General features: G+C 37.1%; 2 protein-coding genes across 3 annotated transcripts; one reads left to right on the top strand and one right to left on the bottom strand.

Annotated features, from left to right (window-relative positions):
• Positions 1-1,893: 1,893 nt before the first annotated feature.
• On the top strand, positions 1,894-16,068 carry LOC109002143 (probable UDP-N-acetylglucosamine--peptide N-acetylglucosaminyltransferase SPINDLY). 2 transcript variants are annotated; one of them, XM_018979769.2, is made up of 18 exons: positions 1,894-2,111; positions 2,631-3,073; positions 4,098-4,259; positions 4,360-4,535; positions 4,693-4,768; positions 5,277-5,405; positions 5,542-5,661; positions 5,797-5,865; positions 5,946-6,027; positions 8,071-8,165; positions 9,302-9,366; positions 11,303-11,501; positions 11,944-12,138; positions 12,660-12,754; positions 12,866-13,001; positions 13,123-13,340; positions 14,807-14,934; positions 15,113-16,068. In XM_018979769.2, exons 2-18 carry the CDS (start codon positions 2,663-2,665, stop codon positions 15,490-15,492), a joined length of 2,736 nt encoding a protein of 911 aa, XP_018835314.1. In that variant the 5' UTR covers positions 1,894-2,111; positions 2,631-2,662; the 3' UTR covers positions 15,493-16,068. The 2 variants fall into 2 exon arrangements, with proteins under 2 accessions (XP_018835314.1, XP_018835315.1); XM_018979770.2 differs by lacking the exon at positions 1,894-2,111 and having other exon boundaries at positions 2,998-3,087.
• A 522-nt stretch (positions 16,069-16,590) lies between these two features.
• Positions 16,591-19,836, bottom strand: LOC109002144 (peptidyl-prolyl cis-trans isomerase CYP18-2). The gene is made up of 6 exons (XM_018979771.2): positions 19,668-19,836; positions 19,467-19,562; positions 19,271-19,332; positions 18,874-19,007; positions 17,664-17,748; positions 16,591-16,862 (listed from the first exon to the last, which is right to left on the bottom strand). Exons 1-6 carry the CDS (start codon positions 19,737-19,739, stop codon positions 16,817-16,819), a joined length of 495 nt encoding a protein of 164 aa, XP_018835316.1. The 5' UTR covers positions 19,740-19,836; the 3' UTR covers positions 16,591-16,816.
• Positions 19,837-19,866: the final 30 nt, after the last annotated feature.

Here is a 19,866-nt window from a genome sequence, read left to right on the forward strand (position 1 = left end):
ATTACAAATTAATATTCTATTAATTAACTAATATATATTATGAATTAACCTATCACTAATTCACTATTAACTAATTACTAACATCTACATTTATGATCTAATTAAAGTTATTAGATAAAGTTTTTGTAAAATACCTAAGTTGAAAATAAATATAAAGCATGTATGGACGGGAACATATGGATAACTCAATTATTTATGCTTCATAATCAAAATGTAAAAAGTTTAATATAGCACATTATGCATTAACTATCATAATACATTGACATACTCTTAGTAACAAATTAGCAATTAACATCTTCAATATAATTATAATTAATTATTTTTTTAATGAGTTAGTTACATAATCCATATTAATAATTTCCTTAATTTTAATTTATTAAATTAAATAAATTTGTTTATTGATTTATTTGAAAAAAAAAAGAAAAAAAGAACAAAATATTTGGGCTGAACTGACTGAATTAATAGATACTGGTCCGGTTCGGTCCCTATGAATATTTGCTCTAGTTCAAGAAAATGATGGACCAAAAATTTCGATCCATCACCCCTCCGAACCGGACTAGACCGATCGATTTAAACCCTTAATTAGGAGTGAAAGCAAAGACTATATAACTATTTTTCATCGTTTGATTAATTAATTTTTATCGTTTGCTTCAATAAATATCACATAACTATTTTTATCATAATTTTTATCATTCACTTGAGTCCGTTGGAGCTTGAGTGAGAGGTTTAGATTGATGACTTTAATAATTTAGTTTGTCACGAGATAGCTACCTTATGTGATTAATATTAAATGTCGGTGATACACTTTATTATCCTAAATGTCAATTACTATTCACCCTTATATGACACATTTTGCTAATTGCCACTCCAAGCACCAAATCTTAGTTCTATTCCTATTTGTATAACCAAATGAGACTTTATTAAGAGTTAGGGTCATATTTGGGGCACCAAAAGTCAACTAATGAAGTAAAATTAACAAATTTAGGTCCGAAAAACCTAATATCTCAATTAGATTTTCTTTATATCTTTCAGTAGCGGCAGCATTCAAAAGTCGAGAGATGGAATCTCTACAATTGGTATCGGCCAGAGAGAGAGAGTTGGAAACTCGGGATGATGATGTTTAAACATTTATAATCAAATATTGGTGAAGACAACATGGAAACATATCATGACAAAAACAATTGAGGAGGGAGATGAGTGATGACCCATTTATTAATTATCTATTAACTGTTCAATCGAAATGGGGGTACGATAATCACGATGCTTTATTTGAGGTCTCTCCAATTGAGAAGCCAATCTGCAGAAGTTTTGGGTCTCAAAATTGTTCCGTATCCTAAATTTTAAGGTGAAATGTTTGGTTTGGATAGTGAGGTAATTTTAGATATTATATGAATAATAATTAAAAAATAATAATAGAATATTAAATAGTAATAAATAATAGTAAAAAATAATAATAAAATAATAAATAATAATAGAGGATTAATATTCTACTATCCAAACTAGTCTTAAGTCTAAGTTACGTTTAAATGTTGAAGTGATTTTAAATAATTCATAAATATGAGTAGAAAATTATTGAATAATAATAATAATAAAAAAAAATTATTTATAAGTAATAGGAGTAGTGTCACCTTCCAAACACTTCTGTTCAACGATGGGGTAATATTTGTAGATATTATTCGTTTAATTTTCTAAACCCATGCTTACTCGGCAGAGAGAAGAAGGATCCCTCCGGATAATATCATAATACCGTCGAGACGGAGCACGTTAGCCACGTCATCATTTTCACCATCTGCGAGACAATGACACCCCTGAAATTGAACGCCGGGGTTATTTCAAGGCTTTAAAGCGGCCTCAGCAGCAGTGGTATAAAAGCAAATACCGACGGAAAACAAGGTTCAAAAGACAAAGGTTTTAACTTTTCTATATGCCAGACGTTGTAAATTACGGACGGAACATCAGGGAGTCTCTGGGGTTTTTGGGAGACATCGAAGCACTATGTCGGAGAGAGGGTGAGACCGTCTCTCTCTCTCTCTCTCTCTCTCACTGTCTGAGCCGAGAAAGAAAACCTTACCTTGTGCGTGTAGTATTCGAAGAAGCTCACGACCTTGAGTGTAAGTGCCGAATCTTAATCGTTCGCGCAATTTCTCACCCTCCTTTTGCTCTAATTGAATCCCATTTCTTATAAATCCCTAATATTTAACCCGCTGTACTACTGTGCTATCATGTTTTTAATGCCAATTTGTTACTATAATTTATCCACGCGGTTCGCCAGTTTTTTGTTTTGTTTTATTATATCTTGTTATTTGTTTTTTAATTTTTTTATTTCTTATGATCAGTTCATGTTAGAGATTATAGCTTAGCTAAATAGAGTGACTACTGCGATCCTGCTGTAGCTTAGCGTTTCAAATTTACCCGTTTTGCGTGTTCTATTATTCTTACCGATGGTCATGTAGTAGTTGGGTTAAACTGAATTTTTTTTATTAACTTATCACTTCCAAGGCCTCAAACCTTGGTTTTTTGCTATGTTCGTTTTATAAAAGATGACAATTTTCAAATGTACTGGCTGGGGATGTTGTATTTCTAGTTGAAGTTGAATCGTGAAGAATGAACGTCTGTGTATAATGGTTCAGGTTCAGGAAAGTAAGGTTGTTGATGTGCTCCGATGGCCTGGTCGGAAAAAGTTGTTGGTAATGGGATAGAGAGGGACCCGGTTCGAGATAATGGTTTCTTAAACGGATCACAGCCGTCTCCCAGTAATAGTGGCTCACCTGTGAGTGTCTCCCCGGTGCAGAAGAGGTTTGAAGGAAAAGATGCTATTTCTTATGCTAACATTCTTCGTTCGAGGAACAAATTTGCCGAGGCTCTTGATCTCTATGAGAGTGTCTTGGAGAGAGAGAGTGGTAATGTGGAAGCTCACATTGGCAAAGGAATATGCCTGCAGATGCAGAATATCCCAAAGCTTGCAATTAACAGTTTTGCCGAGGCAATCAGATTGGACCCACAGAATGCTTGTGCACTAACTTATTGTGGTATAGTGTACAAAGACGAGGGCTGCCTAGCCGAGGCTGCTGAGGTATGCTCATGACAGTTAAGTCACTTCTTTCATGGTAAAGCAATAGTCTGTTAGTGTTTTCCTTTTTTATTTTGTGGGGGGAGGGGGAGTATATAACGGAGGCTAGTTGCAGGATGTGTGCAACAAAGTTTCATTTATAGGTGTGACATGCAACATATTACTCGCAACAGATACACAAGGATCTGTATTATTCTCTTCTCCCTGCTGTATTTTACCATAAAGAGCCGATTATGTTTTGTATAAGTGCCATTATAGTGATTATTTGTAAGTTGTTGATGCTGATCATGTTATTACTTTCATTAGCTGGGTAAGACCGTTTAACTAGGCGTTCTAAATTCTTGTTCTTCTCCCTCACCTTAGCTAGGTGTTCTCCTTTGCATACTTACTGTGTACTTGGGTGTGCGCCTAGCGCTCTATTAGTAATATCTTGTTCTTCTACACCACTTATATGGACCCAGGGCTTCTCTTGACTGCATCTTTCTTTCCACATCTGCTGTGGTATCATTTATAGTCAAGATCAATGTCAAGAGCCCATTGATAGGCACTGCCGTCTTTGTATATAGTCGAGGTAGATGCCTGTTTACTTGGTTTACACACCCCTTTTAATAAAAATTTTGGTGTATTTACTTGTAAAAAAAGCATATGGTTGAGGTAGATGACCATTGTGCGCTGAACGGGGCTACGGCTGAGTTTTGTTTTGAGTGTAATGATTCTAGCTAAGCTAAAGCCATCCTCAGCTTGACCTGGCTTTACCCATATATAAGCTGTTCTTGTAATTTTTATTTACCGTGCATAACAGTACCAAGCTTTATTGGTCACACAATGGCCCTGTAAGTCGTAAGTAAAGGGTGGAGGGTGAGGCTACGGGTTCAATTCCGTATGGGTGCATGACTTATTTTACCTATCAATGGAAGAAACCAAAGTGCTTTATGTTGAACTAGATCTACATTGTGTTTTGAGTAATTGATTGAAAATCTTTTACTGAGTTTTTGTTTCTAGCCTTGATCAATTTGATTTGGTGCAGTCATATCAGAAGGCTCTTAGAGCAGACCCATCATACAAACCAGCTGCGGAATGCCTGGCCATTGTCTTAACAGATCTTGGGACCAGCTTAAAGCTTGCCGGAAGTGTTCAAGAGGGGATTCAGAAATACCATGAAGCACTCAAAATAGATCCGCACTATGCTGTAACTTAATATTGTTGTTTACTCACACTTTCTGCTGCTGTCTGCCTTTCTTTTTGGTACTTAACACAAGTATATATCCTTTAAACTTTGATACATGCAGCCTGCATATTATAATCTTGGTGTTGTCTATTCTGAGATGTTGCAATTCGATTTGGCCCTTAATTGCTACGAGAAGGCTGCATTAGAGAGGCCTATGTATGCTGAAGCATATTGCAACATGGGTGTCATTTACAAGAATCGTGGAGAATTAGAGTCAGCTATTGCTTGTTATGAGAGGTAATATGTGAGTAAGCTTGCTGCTTGCTGTTTGCCGGGCCTGTATTTTTTTAATCTTTCCAGATTCGAGCTGTACCTTGCAGGCGATTTGTTTTTTTTTTCTTTCTACGGAATCCTGTGCTGATGCTATGTGTGCTTGCTTGCCTTCCCGTTTCAGGTGTCTAGCCGTTTCACCAAATTTTGAGATTGCAAAGAACAATATGGCAATAGCCCTGACAGATTTAGGAACAAAGGTGGTTTCTCATCCATTTATTATTCATTGACTTGTCTTCTTGTAGCCATATTCAAGTTTTCATTATGTATGTGCTAGTAAGAACTATTTTTAAAAGCTCACAAAGTGCATTGCCAATAGATTGACATCTTGCAAAACTCTGAAACCCCTTCAATCACTAGGCCATTTCAAATTTCTTAACTTCCACGCTGCATTTTTGCACTTCTATCACTAGCCTTTGTCTTTTTCCGGTTGAAAAATGGTGGTTTTGCTTAATCTAGACCATAATGGTAAACATGATGGTAAGCACTTGCTATGGTTGCCGTCTCCATGTCTCTTTTTCTTTTCCCCCTTATGTGTTAGTTGGATATCCTAACATAGTATCATTCCACTGAGATTTGTTCATAGATTGTTTATATGAATGTGTTATCAGACACCCTAATGGGTTATGTGCTCTGATTTTGGTTTTCTTTTATTAGCAACTTTTCAGTTGATCTATGCCTGATACTTGATTTGGGATGCCTTTTTAGGTTAAATTGGAGGGAGACATCAATCAAGGCGTGGGATATTACAAGAAGGCTTTGTATTATAATTGGCACTATGCTGATGCTATGTATAATCTAGGGGTTGCTTATGGTGAAATGCTTAAATTTGATATGGTAAGTGACTCCTGGGGGAAACTACATTATCTCAATTTCTACACACAGCCTGTTTGTCCATTCTATTTTGTTATATTGATTGCAGCCATTGAAGACTTAAATCCCATAATCAAATAATCAATTTATATATGTGTAGGCTATTGTATTCTATGAACTTGCTTTCCACTTCAATCCCCAATGTGCGGAGGCATGTAACAATCTTGGAGTAATATACAAAGATAGAGACAACCTCGATAAAGCTGTAGAGTGTTATCAGGCAATTTTCAATGCTTGTGGAAGATACTTTTTTTCTCTTTCTCCCCCTTACTCCCTTCCCTTCTCTGCGTATAGAGTTAACTTTACCATTGTCAACATCCTCTACATTATCCTCATTATTTATGATCATTTGCAGTTGGCTTTGTCGATCAAACCAAACTTCTCACAATCTTTGAACAATCTTGGTGTTGTTTACACCGTCCAGGTTTGATTTGAATGTTTTCTGACGACTCGTGTGAAATGCACATAGTCTAAGACAGTCACAACCTTCTTTATCATTGACAGGGTAAAATGGATATTGCTGCAAGCTTGATCGAGAAAGCCATCATTGCAAATCCCACATATGCAGAGGCATATAATAATTTAGGTCTTTCTTTCTCTCTCAATCTTCTGTCTTTTGTTTCTGAATCCCTCTTATACACATCACTCACTGGACAGTGCATGATTTTGTAAAATTGATATTCTATGATGTGAAAGTAATTGTCTGTTAATGGGAGTTGGTATGTTGTCCTATCTCCAATGGAGGTTTGGGTGTCAGAAATTTGAGGTTGTTTAACCGGGCATTACTTGGCAAATGGTTGTGGCGATATACTAAGGAACCAGAAGCCTTATGGAAGACTGTGATCGAGAGCAAATATGGTGTTTTAGGGAAGGGGTGGTGTACTAGAGAAGTTGGAGGAGCTCCTGGAATGGGGCTATGGAAACATATTAGAAGAGGATGGGTAGTCTTCCATCGTCACACTAGATTGCAATTAGGGACAGGTTCTAAGATCAGATTTTGGAAGGATGCTTGGTGTAATAACAGTGTTCTACAAGATCTGTTTCCGTCTCTTTTCTTGATTGCAAGTACCAAAGATGCCACAGTGGCGGAGGTTATGGAAGTCTCAGGTGGAAACATCCATTGGAATATCAATTTCAACCGAGCGGCACAGGATTGGGAGATGGAGAGTTTTGTTGATTTTTATAGCCTCCTTTATTCTATTCGTCCAAACATCCAGCAGGAAGATGGGTTGTGGTGGTGTCCTGCAAGGAATGAGGTGTTTTTTGTTCGCTCTTTTTATAAGGTTCTCACACAAGTTCCAGAGATACAGTTTCCCTGGAAAAGGCTTTGGCGTCATAAGGCTCCTCCCAAAGCCTCTTTCTTTGTGTGGGCAGCATCGCTGGGTAAGATTTTCACTACGGATAATCTAAGAAAGAGGAGGATTATTATTGCAGACTGGTGTTGTATGTGTAAAAGCGGGGGTGAGTCGGTAAATCATTTACTTTTATACTGTGAGATAGCCAGGACTCTTTGGGATGAGGTGTTTAAAAAAATGGAGTTAATGTGGGTTATGCCTCAAACAGTTTTGGAGGTATTGGCTTGCTGGGCTTCGATTCGTGGGGTGAGACAGATTAAAGCAGTTTGGAAGATGATCCCTATCTGTATTATGTGGTGTCTATGGCAAGAGCGTAATGAGAGGACATTTGAGGACAAAGAGAGATCTTTAGAGGAGCTTAAACTGTCTTTCTTTAGGACTCTTTGTACTTGGGCCATTGCAATAGACTTTAATGGCATGGACCTTCATGTTTTCCTAGTTTCTAATGTGCCTACATAATTAGGGCATTTTCTCTGTATTCGACATTTGGTATATTAATAAATTCTTGTTTTACTTATCAAAAAAAAAAAAAAAATTGTCTGTTAATTCATGTGGGAAGTGTTGTCACTTTTAGGCTTCTGTATGCTGGAAGAATTTAGGTCTGATCTGAATGGTGCGTTGTTTTGAAAATCTATCTGTGAGCATTTGGAAGCCTTTTTTAAGCGTAGTTGATTGCATTAGAAAGATCATCTTCAACTAGGAAATAAGGAAGTCTATGCTGCTTTGGTTATCTGAACCCATGATGAATTCATAATGATATTATTATTTTGGCGCGACCAACCCTGGGAATTAGCCTTCTATTGAGTAGAATTAGTGCAATAAATCTCAATCTATACATGTATAGATTGTGAAAGTAAATATGAAAAGGTGGGTGCTTACAGAAATCTGGAGAATCTGAGGGGCAATAACTCCGTTATTGGAGGATGGACCTAAGAGCTGCTTAGAGGTTCCTTGTGAATTTGCAGAATCCTCTCCCCTGATTCTAAGGATGGTAAGGATAAAGTTTGGCCAGGAAGATGCTATGCATAGTGAATTCACGATTGGATGCCAAAGTTTGTTGTGGTGACCTGGTGTTTTGGAGTTTCTAGGATATTCGTTATTGTGGTTCAGCCGTCAGGGCACCTTGTTACTTCCTGTTTTCCACTTCCTTTGCATTCTTTCAGGGGATTTTCTTTGGTTATATCCTTTTACTACGATCACTTGAAAGCTGCTGTTATAAATTCATTTTAAAGTAATTCTGTTGTAGATTCATTCCTCTGTATTGTTCTGTGTAGGGGTTCTTTATAGAGATGCTGGCAATATATCTCTTGCTATTGATGCGTATGAGCAATGCCTCAAGATAGATCCTGACTCTCGAAATGCAGGCCAGGTATGTTCACTCTTGCAAACTCCCGGGTATGCGAGGTGCTTGTTAAGTGTTGTCAGTTATTGTGATCGTGTGACTTTAAAGTTTTTCAGCGCATGAAGAGTGTTTTTGGTAGTGGTTTGATTCTGAATATGTTTTTGTTAATATCGTGATATATTGACCGGGGATTGATGCATGGTTATGAAATGGATCGCTACTGAATGGGGCTTGATTTGGATAATGAGATAGATGATTACCATTGATATCTGATGCCCCAAGAGTGTGTTAATTCGAGCCAAGTTGTTCTCCTGTCCTCATTGTGTTAGCTGTCTCCGCTAGCCATTGAGTGAAGCAAGGCATTGGGCTAAGAGGGCAGCCAGCAGCAACTGGAGCAAGGATGAGCAACTGCAATTTCAAGTGCAGAAGAAATTTTCACATAAATATTGGATAGAGAATTCTTGCAACATAGAAATTTACCATCTATTTGATCCACAATGCTTGCAATGTTGATGAGTTTATTGTGGGAAAATGTAAGATGGGTCGTATGTGGAACCACGATTGCGGTTAATTGTTTGTAGTACTTGCAGAAAACCTTTGAGGTTAGGAAGCTGGTGAGGGCCTCTAGTGGTTTTTCAGGGTGCACAGAATTTTTTATTTTTTTGATAAGTAATAAGAAATATTGACTAGTAAATAGGTATAGCCCAAGTACATAGGTATACAAGAGAAAACAAGCTAGGAACTAGAGTAGGCTAAAAGCAAATCATGAAGATTATCTCCATTCAATACAAGAACCTTAGCCCAAATACACAAAGTACTAAAGAAAAACTCTCTAAGTTCTCCCATCGAGCGTTCTCTATCTCCAAAGCACCGCCCATTGCTTTCCAACCATAAGCACCACATCAAACATGAAGGAATCATCTTCCATATCGCAACAATGCAGTGCCTTGACTAAGAGTCTTGAGTTTCTATTTTCTTCTTGTATTTGGTGGCTTGGCCTTTGTTTTTAGGGAGGGGAGGGGGTGGCTGGGAGATTTTCAAATTAATGCCTGTTCATAAATTCTTTGCTAGATTTGTCCTTTTTTCCCTAATAATTGTTGGACCCCATTTATTGAACGACGTGTTCTTATTTGTGTATGATGGACCCCTTTTTATTTTTGCAGAATCGATTGCTTGCAATGAATTACATAAATGAAGGACATGATGATAAACTTTTTGAGGCTCACAGGTTTCAACTATCTCTAATTAACTATTATGCACTTGTTCTTCATTGTATGATAACTAATGTGAACTTATATTTATGTACTACAAAATGTATGCTATTAATGATATATTCCCAGGAGCATAGTAGTATTCCTGCATTGCCAGAAACCTTCTTGTACGAATTTATATATCTTCATCCTTTGTTACAAAACTTGATGAACTTCTCAGTTTTTTGGCTTTTTTCTTGTTTTTTCCGGGGACTGGGGGGCACTCAATAGGGTTGGCTGGATTTGTGACCCGCTTGTTCTAGAAGAGGATAACTATGTAGTTTTCTGGGTTACCTGATGCATATTGCACCTCAGATTTATAGAACTTATTGCTCCTCTCTTTTGCTATTAGGCAGATGCATAATTACATGGTTGGTATGATGGCTCTGTTTGGTAGGCTATGCAGCTGTCTGCTGGCTGAATTAGTGAGGCCTTCTTTCCTTCTCCAAATCGGGAGATCCATCTTGCCATACTTGTTTAGAATTGAAAAAATTTTGTATTTTGAGAAAGTCTTTATATATTGTTATGTGCATAGGAATATGGGATCGGCTTATATTCTTTTTCATTTGTGCTGTATGAGTCGTGCAATGAGTATTTTAGTATCTTATTGATCCACAAAAGCTAAGTGTTCTTAGTTGAGAAAAAGGGAGAAATGCTACTCATCATCCCCACACCACACACCATGTGATTTGTCATTTTTGCCCTTCTCTTTAAACACACATGTTTACACATCAATATGTGTGTTTACATAGAAGGACAAAAATGACAAATCACATGTTGGTGCGTGGTGTAGGGGATGATAAGTATAATTTTTCTGAGAGAAGTGGTGACAATTTACGCACTATCAAACTTCACAACTCTAATGTTGACCTTTCCTTATTTATTTTCTAGTTTTAGTTTCTTTAAAAGAATTAGGAAAAGCAAGAAACTTTAAACAAGCACTTTTTTCCCATTTTTAAAAGCAAGAGGCTTTAAGCAATATTATTTTGAATGCATCTGTTTGGACTAAGATTGATTACATTTACTGTGCAAGATGGATCATTCCACCTAAATGAAAATTCTGTATGGGGGTTGTGTAGGCGTTTTTTTAGGTAACAAAACTTTATTGATAAATGATAAGTGGGCCTAGCCCTAGTACACGGAACGTATACAAGAGAAAGCACGTAGCTAAGGATTAGAAATGGATACTGATATAGGGAAATCACGGAGACTTAGGCTTTGTTTGGATACTAAGAGTATCTTAGATGATTTGTGAATAACAGTGAAATAGTTTGTAAATAATTTGTAAATAATAGTGATGTAGTATGAGAATATCTGAGAACAGTTGTGTTCTGAAATAAGCCCTTAGCCCATTGAAATCTGTAACTATTGCCATAAAAACAAGGTATTGATAAAGAGACTTCAACGTTCATCCAATGAGCGTTCTCGGTATTTGGAATTCCGATAATTTCTTTCTCTCCAAATACACCATGGTAAGCAGATGGGGGCTATCTTCCATACTGCTGCGACTTGGGGATTGCCATATAATCCTCTCCAGTATGCAAGAAGATTAACCAGCCTTTTGGACATTACCCATGCTAACCCAACTCTCTTGAAGAAATCATTCTGCAAGGCACTTGCAATCTCGCAGTGAAGTAGCAAGGGATCCACTGTTTCTCCACTTTTTTTGCACATACAACACCAATCCATTGCTATAAAAGGGCTCAGACCATGATTTAGGATAAAACACCTTACTTAAATTGATACTCACACAAGAGATGGTCTCTTGTTCAATTGCATGTGTTCAATACCAGATTTTGGGCATTTCATATATAGTCCTACATCTATGTCTGTTTGACAATTTAAGGTTGCTTGAGCATTAGTATGTTATGTAGCATGGGACACATTTGATCTAATTGAAATCTATACATGCAGGGACTGGGGTAAGCGCTTTATGCGGTTATATCCACAGTACACATTGTGGGAGAATGCGAAGGATCTGGAAAGGCCGCTTGTGGTTGGATATGTATCTCCTGATTTTTTTACTCATTCTGTATCCTATTTTATAGAAGCCCCCCTTGTCCATCATGACTATGCAAATTACAAGGTGGTTGTTTATTCAGCAGTTGTGAAGGTATTATCTTTAGACTTAATACCACAAATATTTTTTACAACTTGCTCATGTTGCCTTGGAAGTCCAGATGTTTGTGTTATTTGTAGCTCTATGCTTGCTGTTGTGATAGGTACCTTTATATTTGCCATATTTGTTTGCGAGCTTAATTAAAATTAAGCTACCTTTTGCTTTCAATTCCTGTTTCCACTTGGAAGCCCAAGGAGACTTCAGATTGGGTATTCAGTTCCATATATTGCATAGATTAATTATAGCATTACGTGCTCAGAAGAAATGCCCTTTCTTTTCTCGTAATGTTTTAGTTTAAGAGTGGCTTAAGAATTGTTTGTAATTATGTTTATGCTAAAGATAGCTTTACTGTATAAGCAAATATTTGTCTATATACGCTTTTCATTCTTGTATTTTCCTAACCCAGTCTGAATTTTATTTTTAAATGATGTTACAGGCAGACGCAAAAACCATCAGGTTTAAGGAGAAAGTCATAAAAAAGGGTGGGATATGGAGAGATATATATGGGATTGACGAAAAGAAGGTGGCAATCATGGTTAGAGAAGATAAAATTGACATTTTGGTAGAACTTACTGGTCATACTGCTAACAATAAGTTGGGAATGATGGCTTGTCGACCTGCACCTGTCCAGGTATGCCAGGGGCCATTATCTTTTTCATTTTTAAAATTTCTCCATAATTTTCTGCAAAAGATCTTCTATCATATAGTGTGTGTAATTTAAATTTGCTCTGTAAAATAATTTTCTTATGCTTTTTATTATATTTAAGAAGCTCAAATGATTGAATTATTTCGAGAGTTTCTCCGCAAAATTTATGTGAGTATTATATGTCTTATGAAAAGACAGTTCTTGATTTACATTATCTTCTAACACTTAATATTATGCGAGACGAAGCTTAGGAACTTGCTTCCTTAGAGAATAATCACCTTATTTTGTTCATATTGTATGAGATTATTGTTTCATACTGTTTGCTATCTAAATATTCATGCATCTTTACTTAAAAGAATGGCGAGCATTGATGGTCCATGATGTTGTGTCCTTGTTCAGAGTTTTTCCATCTTTATGGATTGAAATGTGCTCATTATGCATATCTGACAATGGTTGCATCGGTGGTATGGCGTTCTTGATATGTTCTGCTGTTGTTGAACTTGTAGGTGACTTGGATTGGCTACCCAAATACAACTGGTTTGCCTGCAATTGATTATCGAATCACTGATTCATTGGCAGACTCTCCTCATACAAAGCAAGAGTAGGTCTCCTTTTTTCTTATCTCCATGCTTAAGTACTGTGCTAAAGTTGGTCTTAGTGGCGTATTGCATTCACACTCTTCTCTTTTTACGGAAGTATTATTAAATGGCAGGCATGTGGAGGAGTTGGTTCGATTACCAGAATGCTTTCTTTGTTATACTCCTTCTCCTGAGGCTGGGCCGGTCTCCCCAGCTCCTGCTCTTTCCAATGGCTTTATTACTTTTGGTAGCTTTAATAATCTAGCGAAGGTATTGCTTAAATTGTAATGAGATAATCAAATTACTTGTAGATGTGTATCTATTAAAGTCATACTGATTCCTTTTTGATTTAATGCTTTGTCTTCCTTTCTATTTGTTTGTCCTTCATTAGATTACACCCAAGGTGTTGCAAGTTTGGGCAAGGATTCTCTGTGCAGTTCCAAATTCTCGCCTTGTGGTAAAATGTAAGCCTTTTTGTTGTGATAGTGTAAGGGAAAGATTTCTTTCAACACTGGAGCAACTGGGATTGGAACCTCTACGTGTTGATCTTCTGCCACTGATTCTTCTTAACCACGATCATATGCAAGCATATTCTCTTATGGACATTAGGTAAAGTTCAATTTGTAGTCCTTGAGCTAGTAAGTCTGGCGAAATGCCAATTGTTTTTTTTTCTTCCATATTTTTTGATCTGTAGGTTTCTGGATATTGTTCTATACCATGGGCTGGTGTGCATAGTTTTTATCTTTGATCACTAACTATTATTTCTACTGCACCCGTGTAGGATTTAACACATGGCCTCATCCTCTATCCCTTGTTTTGTCATACATTTGGCTTTAATTAGTTTTATCTCAGTGACATTCCTTCCAATAGCTGCTAAGATCTTACAAGACGGCCTCTCTAGGACATCTTAGGTGGGAAATGTTTTGAGCAAGTAGGAGTTTAAGTAAGAGCAGAAGGAATGAATTTGATTGTAATAACTGTCCTAGAATTTGATTTTATGTGCTCAAGGAACCACCATTCGGCGTTAATAAATTCGACACTTGTGAGTTTGTAATGAATGTGTTCTCATTTCACTGAAGTCAAAACTTGTGCCTGAACATACACTCAGTTTTTTATGAACGTAAATGTAACGCTTGGCATATACAAGGAAACTATAGTATGGTATGTTTGTAAGCTGACCAATATAATAGATTTCCCTAATGCGAATTCATACTTTGAATTGTGACATAAGCTCATACTCTTCTTACATGGACACTTGAAATCATCTAGTACCTGTGTTGGACAAGGAGGCATAAGATGGAATCTGTTAGAAACATCTGTGCTGTGTTGCATACCTAGTGAGCTTTTTCGCTGTGAGGGAAATATGTTCTCCTGGGAGATCTTTGCATAAAAAATTCAACTCCTACTCAAATGGCATCTCCATTTTCCATATAAGAACGTGGTGGTGGGTAAAATATGTTCAGGACTCACCAGGTACTTTGAAATGAGCAGTCAAATTACTTTTAGGAAGAAATGGACACTTCAAAATTACCTGTACTATGCCTGGCATGCAAACCTAATTTTATGCTGTCTTCTTTTTCCATGCTCGCATACCAGTTGCTGACATGCTTATCCAAGTTGATGTGACAAATAACGTACATGGGAAATTTTTTTATTCCATTTTATACCTTGTGTGTGATGTGTTGTGATTGGATTTAACCTATTTTCTCTGGATCGAACGATATTGTCAAAGACCAGTGACAGTAGAGCCCATAAAAATATGCTCTAAACTAATGATTCGAAGTTCCTTTCCTTTTTTTATGTTTTCAGCATTTCTCAATGCTTGTCATGTATATGGGATGGGTGCTGATGTAGGTGGATAACCTCTTAAGATTCTATCATTTTGGCGATGATAGTATGAAACGCCAATTGGACTCTTAAGTCCATGTATCTATGAACTTGATATCAAACAACCTTTCCTACACTTCTAGCGTTCATCTGTTTTAAGGAGGATGGCATATCAGTTAGCTGTAAATTCTTGTGGCTTTTCCTATGCATCCTATTTAGAGATTCTTATATATGTTCTCTTCATGTAGTTTGGATACTTTTCCGTATGCTGGAACCACCACGACATGTGAATCTTTGTACATGGGTGTCCCTTGTGTCACTATGGCTGGTTCAGTGCATGCTCACAATGTTGGCGTGAGTCTTCTCAGCAAAGTTGGTGAGGAAGCATCCCTTCACACTTCTTGATTAATATACATCTGGTGTCTTGTATTTTGCTTTGTTGTGGTATGCCTAGTTTGTAACTTGTTGATGGCTTAGAAGAAAGCATATATCTTCCAAGCTTTAGACATCAGCAGTCAAGCATATATTCTAATTAAGTCCATTATGTGCTGTAGGCTTGGGACATCTAGTTGCCAAAAGTGAAGATGAATATGTCCAATTGGCACTGCAGTTGGCCTCTGACACAACAGCACTCTCAAATTTGAGGATGTCTCTTCGTGACCTCATGTCCAAGTCCCCCGTCTGTGATGGAATAAACTTTACCCTTGGTCTCGAGTCAGCATACCGAAACATGTGGCACAGGTACTGCAAAGGCGACATGCCATCTTCAAGGCGCATGGAAATGCTAGAACAGAAGTTGGTGGTTTCTGAAGAATCGGCTATTAAAATTTCAGAACCTACAAGGAATATTAAGTCAAGAGAAAGCCCTCCTGGAGATATCAAGATCAATGGATATAGTCCACTACCACCAACTATGCCAAACTCGTCCACTTGATAAGGAAATGGTGATCGGTTGAGTCAAAATATAAAATCAGGCAACCTGGGGTGAACTTCAATTTATCTGACGGTTGCATGTCCGTGGCATTTTTGGTTTGAAGCTGCATTACTTTGTTGGGGTTAAACTCGTGTGTATATTTGTAGTTGGCTGCTGCTGCTGCTGAAACTGAGGCTGGTGATTACTGTTGCGGCAAAACCTAGGGCAATCTTGCATAGGATGACATTTTTTGGGGAAAGAATGCTGGCAATAGCTCGTCATTTTTTTTTTCTTTTTCTGTGCAAGAAATAGATATAGAGGAAAGGAAAGAGGTGGTGATTCTATTAGCTGCCGCTTTTTATATATAGCTGTATTGCATTTTTTTTTAACCTGAACGATAGGAATTAGTTGTGGTGGCTTGTATATTATAACGAAAGTTTTTGTTTTTTTCGCTTCATGGCTTGTTTATCTGATTACGAATTGGCATGAATAATCAGATGACTGAAGGGCGAGCAGTCATTGGAGGAACGTTTCGATGTCAAACTCTGAGTTCTACTTTTATGAACATGATTAAATAGAGAGCTGCTTGTTCTGAGATTTGGATAGTTTAATTATTGAAAACATGTTGACTTACTATGAGCCAGACTTTCTACCAATCTTTGTCAACTTTACCATAGATTCTGTTCGGTCATGGTGAGCGCAATTGTACATGTATAGATCAATATGCATCCATGGTTCTGTCAAGTACTTTTTCTTCTTTGAAGCTCGTTAGGTGACCCAGAAATGGGTGAGTCAAAAATATTCGGCTGGTTAAAAACTCAGTACTGAGGGTTCTTCCTTGGGTCGAAGATAATCCACGGTGGTTGGTTATCATTTACTTATCTAAAGACTGACAGAACGGCATGGGACTTGAAACAGTTTAGTTAAAAGATAAATACACTTTTTAGGAGTGGTTTGGATTCAAATTAAGATGGTTTGTGAATAGTAAAATAAAAATTAAATTGTTTATTATATTTTGTGTAGAAATTTTTGAGATTTGAAAAAATTGAATTGTTTATTATATTTTATGTGAAAATTTGATAAAATTGTAATGATGAGATGAGTTAAGATGAGTTGAGATGGGTTACGAATACAAACGAGTCTTAATGTAAAGGAGAACAAGCCATTGAAAAAGAACAGCAGTCATCATCACTAGAGTAGCTTAGTAAAATCCTCAAACCAAAAAAGAACTCCAAATCCAGACAGATTATTCCCATATTTTCTCTTGCATTTTGTTTTCAAAACTTTCTGCCCGCGTCCTACAAGCCTTTCCAAATACGGCGTCACCGTATGAGTCTTGACCATTTTAGTCCTTGACCGATGTCCGTAGTATTTTCACGTCATGGATGGGTCTGTCAAAATAAAAAACATCACGCACATATGAAACACAAAAAATGAAGCCTTTAAAACCGTGCAGATCAAGACGGTAATCACCAGAAACATGAGTTACAACGAAGAATATCTGAGTGAAACCTACGAGCTGTGATTGCATTATTTTACAAATCTAACATACATGGAGGGAACCTATCTCCTATCTCCTATCTCCTAACTATATTAAGATAAAAAAATGTTGTCAACTTGCAAGGCAGATGGGGATAGTCACTTCTGCAGACTCAGCATATTTGCAAAAGTAATGATTAGCTACATGTATGATGTTTCACCAGGCCCCGTTTTAAGAACTAAATGGGATTTTTTTCAACATGCGACTTAATCTACCTTACATTTTTTACTCACTAAATGGGACAATCATCTACCCTGTCATTATTTTTGAAGTTCACTTCACTCAGCGCCTAGCAATGAAATAGATCAGCAACCATGCTGAGCCATCTCAATAACACTCATATCATATCCACCTTTTTTGAGACCATAATTATTCTCTCAGTTTTCAGTTTTCAAAACCAAGGCTAATCAAGCAGTGATGAGTTCTTTGGATTAATCCAAGTGAACTGGCCACATTTTGCCAGTAACTTATTGAGTTTTAGAACATTGGTACCCTTGGGTGATTGTTAATATCCATGTTTTGCTCTCTATCAAACAGTTCTTTAGCACCCAAAAAAAATACAAATTATATCCAGATAAGAATGCCACAGTTAACTCGAGGTGTCCCAAATCAAGGCCCTTAAAGGTACTTGACAGATCCAAGGTAGACATACCTATCATTATTATCAGTTTGGACACTGCCAAGTCTTTTGATTATCTCCATTCCCCTACAAACCCTACCAAATATTGTATGTTTTCCTGCACAGAAACATCGGCTCAGCACCATTAGCAAACAAAAAACCTTCAGATATAGAAATCTGCCCAAGAAAAGGACAACCATAATTACCATTTTCCAAATGGAATACCCAATAATAAAAATATAATTTTTCGAGACAATCCAGAACAAGTAGTGTATAAGAAAGATAATAAGTCAGAAATATTTGTTGCTCAAATGACATTCGATCATTAAGAGGCCCTAAACATAGGAATAACAACTTCTAGTAGTCCATTCATGGATAAGTTTTGGAGATTCTCCCTTTCTCACTACAGACATCTCAGCAGCTTCAAAATCAATTTACAAAGGAATTTACTTAAAATTTGTTGGGGAAAGATGCTCCAACCCCCAAATCCACACATTTGTGAGCTGTCATCAAATGAGAATTCGACGACCTTGGAAAAAAAAATTTCTTAGAATTTTTAAAATAATACAATGAACTAGGTGAAGGGAAAGCACATTAACTCTTTCGACTCTATGATACGTGAATTCTTGGAACAGGAGAACCACTTATTCCTTTACACTCATTGGATTCAGGAAGCTCCAACCACACCTCCTCCCAGCAAAGACAGAAGAAAAATCCTAAGATAAAAGGAATAAAAATATTACAGCCACTACTGTTTGTAACAAGGAAAAAATAGGTAGCTATGTTTTTGTGCAAGACAAAGAGATGAAGAAACATTTCCTATCACCTAACCATACTTCTGCCTGACCAAAAATGCAGCATGTACTCACCCTATGTTTGTAAGGATGATAGGATCCTACAATTTCTGATTGGCAGTTTCATTACGCAAGTTTGTAAGTTTTAAGACTGTCAATGGATTTTTAAGTGACTTCAGCAGTTGAGACCCAATGTATCATTCACGATATAAATACAATAAGAAAGATAAAGTTTAATCATACAACCCAAACTCAAATTTTTTTTTTTTTGATAGGTACAATCAAAACTCAAATTGGCCCTAAACACCCTATACATTAAGTAGAAAAACCACCTCTAACGTTGAGTGTTGTTATTTTCTGCAACTGAATGATAAAAGTAATGCACTACCACATTTTACATTCCATACGTTTGAACAAATCTTAAATGATGGGCAGGATCATCTCATTACCGTCCAGAGATGGACATGGTGCCAGGGTGATGAAGAATTGACTTCCATTTGTATTCGGACCAGCATTTGCCATGGACAAAATCCCAGCCCCAGTATGCTTCAACTCTGGTTTAATCTCATCATCGAATTTTGGGCTGCAATGCATCATAAAAAGAGTCATGTAAGAAGTTCCTCTCAAATTAAATATCAATATTACAATATTCATTCACAGTTTTCAGTGGTTCAATGCAATAATACTGCGGTCTAAACAATCTGGGAACAGATTGGATAAAACGAGAGTTGAAAGGGATTGAAAAATGTGATATGTTAAGGCTATGCCATTGATTTCAAAAGCTACTTAAAGAATAAGCTTCCACATATAGATGTTATAAATGATAAAATAAAAATCAAAGCATACCCGTATATGGATTCTCCACCCCTTCCAGTCCCTGTAGGATCCCCACCTTGCACCATAAAATCCTACTCGGAAAATCGAACAATATGCATGTGAACAAAAAATTTCTCAAAAGAAAAAGGCACAATGGAAAGACAACCATATATGCGCGTGCATATGTTTGTGTCTATACATTGATAGACAGAAAGAAAAGAGAGACCTTGATGATTCTGTGGAATTTAACGTTGTCGTAGTAGTTTCTGCGAGAAAGTTCAAGGAAGTTCCTGCAAGTTCTCGGTGCGTGCTTGTAGTATAGCTGTGATTTACAAGAAGAAGCATGAAAAAAGAAAATAAATTGAAGTTCGAAACCTAAACTTCTTCGGTATAGTATGACTGAAGGTAATTAAGCACAAGAAAGCACCTCAACGGTAAAAGGACCCATTGACGTCTCGAGCGTGACCTCCGGAGGCCCTCCTTCTGCGCTGGCCCACATCTTAGAGAGAGAGACAGAGACGGAGTCGGAGACGGAGGGATGTCTGAACTGATTTGTTTAGAGCTCAGAAGTCAGAGCTCGAATTCACACTGAAAAAACTGTGAAACACGAACTTGGGCTATTGGAG

The sequence above is a fragment of the Juglans regia genome, chromosome 3 (genome assembly GCF_001411555.2).
Source record: "Juglans regia cultivar Chandler chromosome 3, Walnut 2.0, whole genome shotgun sequence".
In the NCBI taxonomy this organism is placed as follows: Eukaryota; Viridiplantae; Streptophyta; class Magnoliopsida; order Fagales; family Juglandaceae; genus Juglans; species Juglans regia.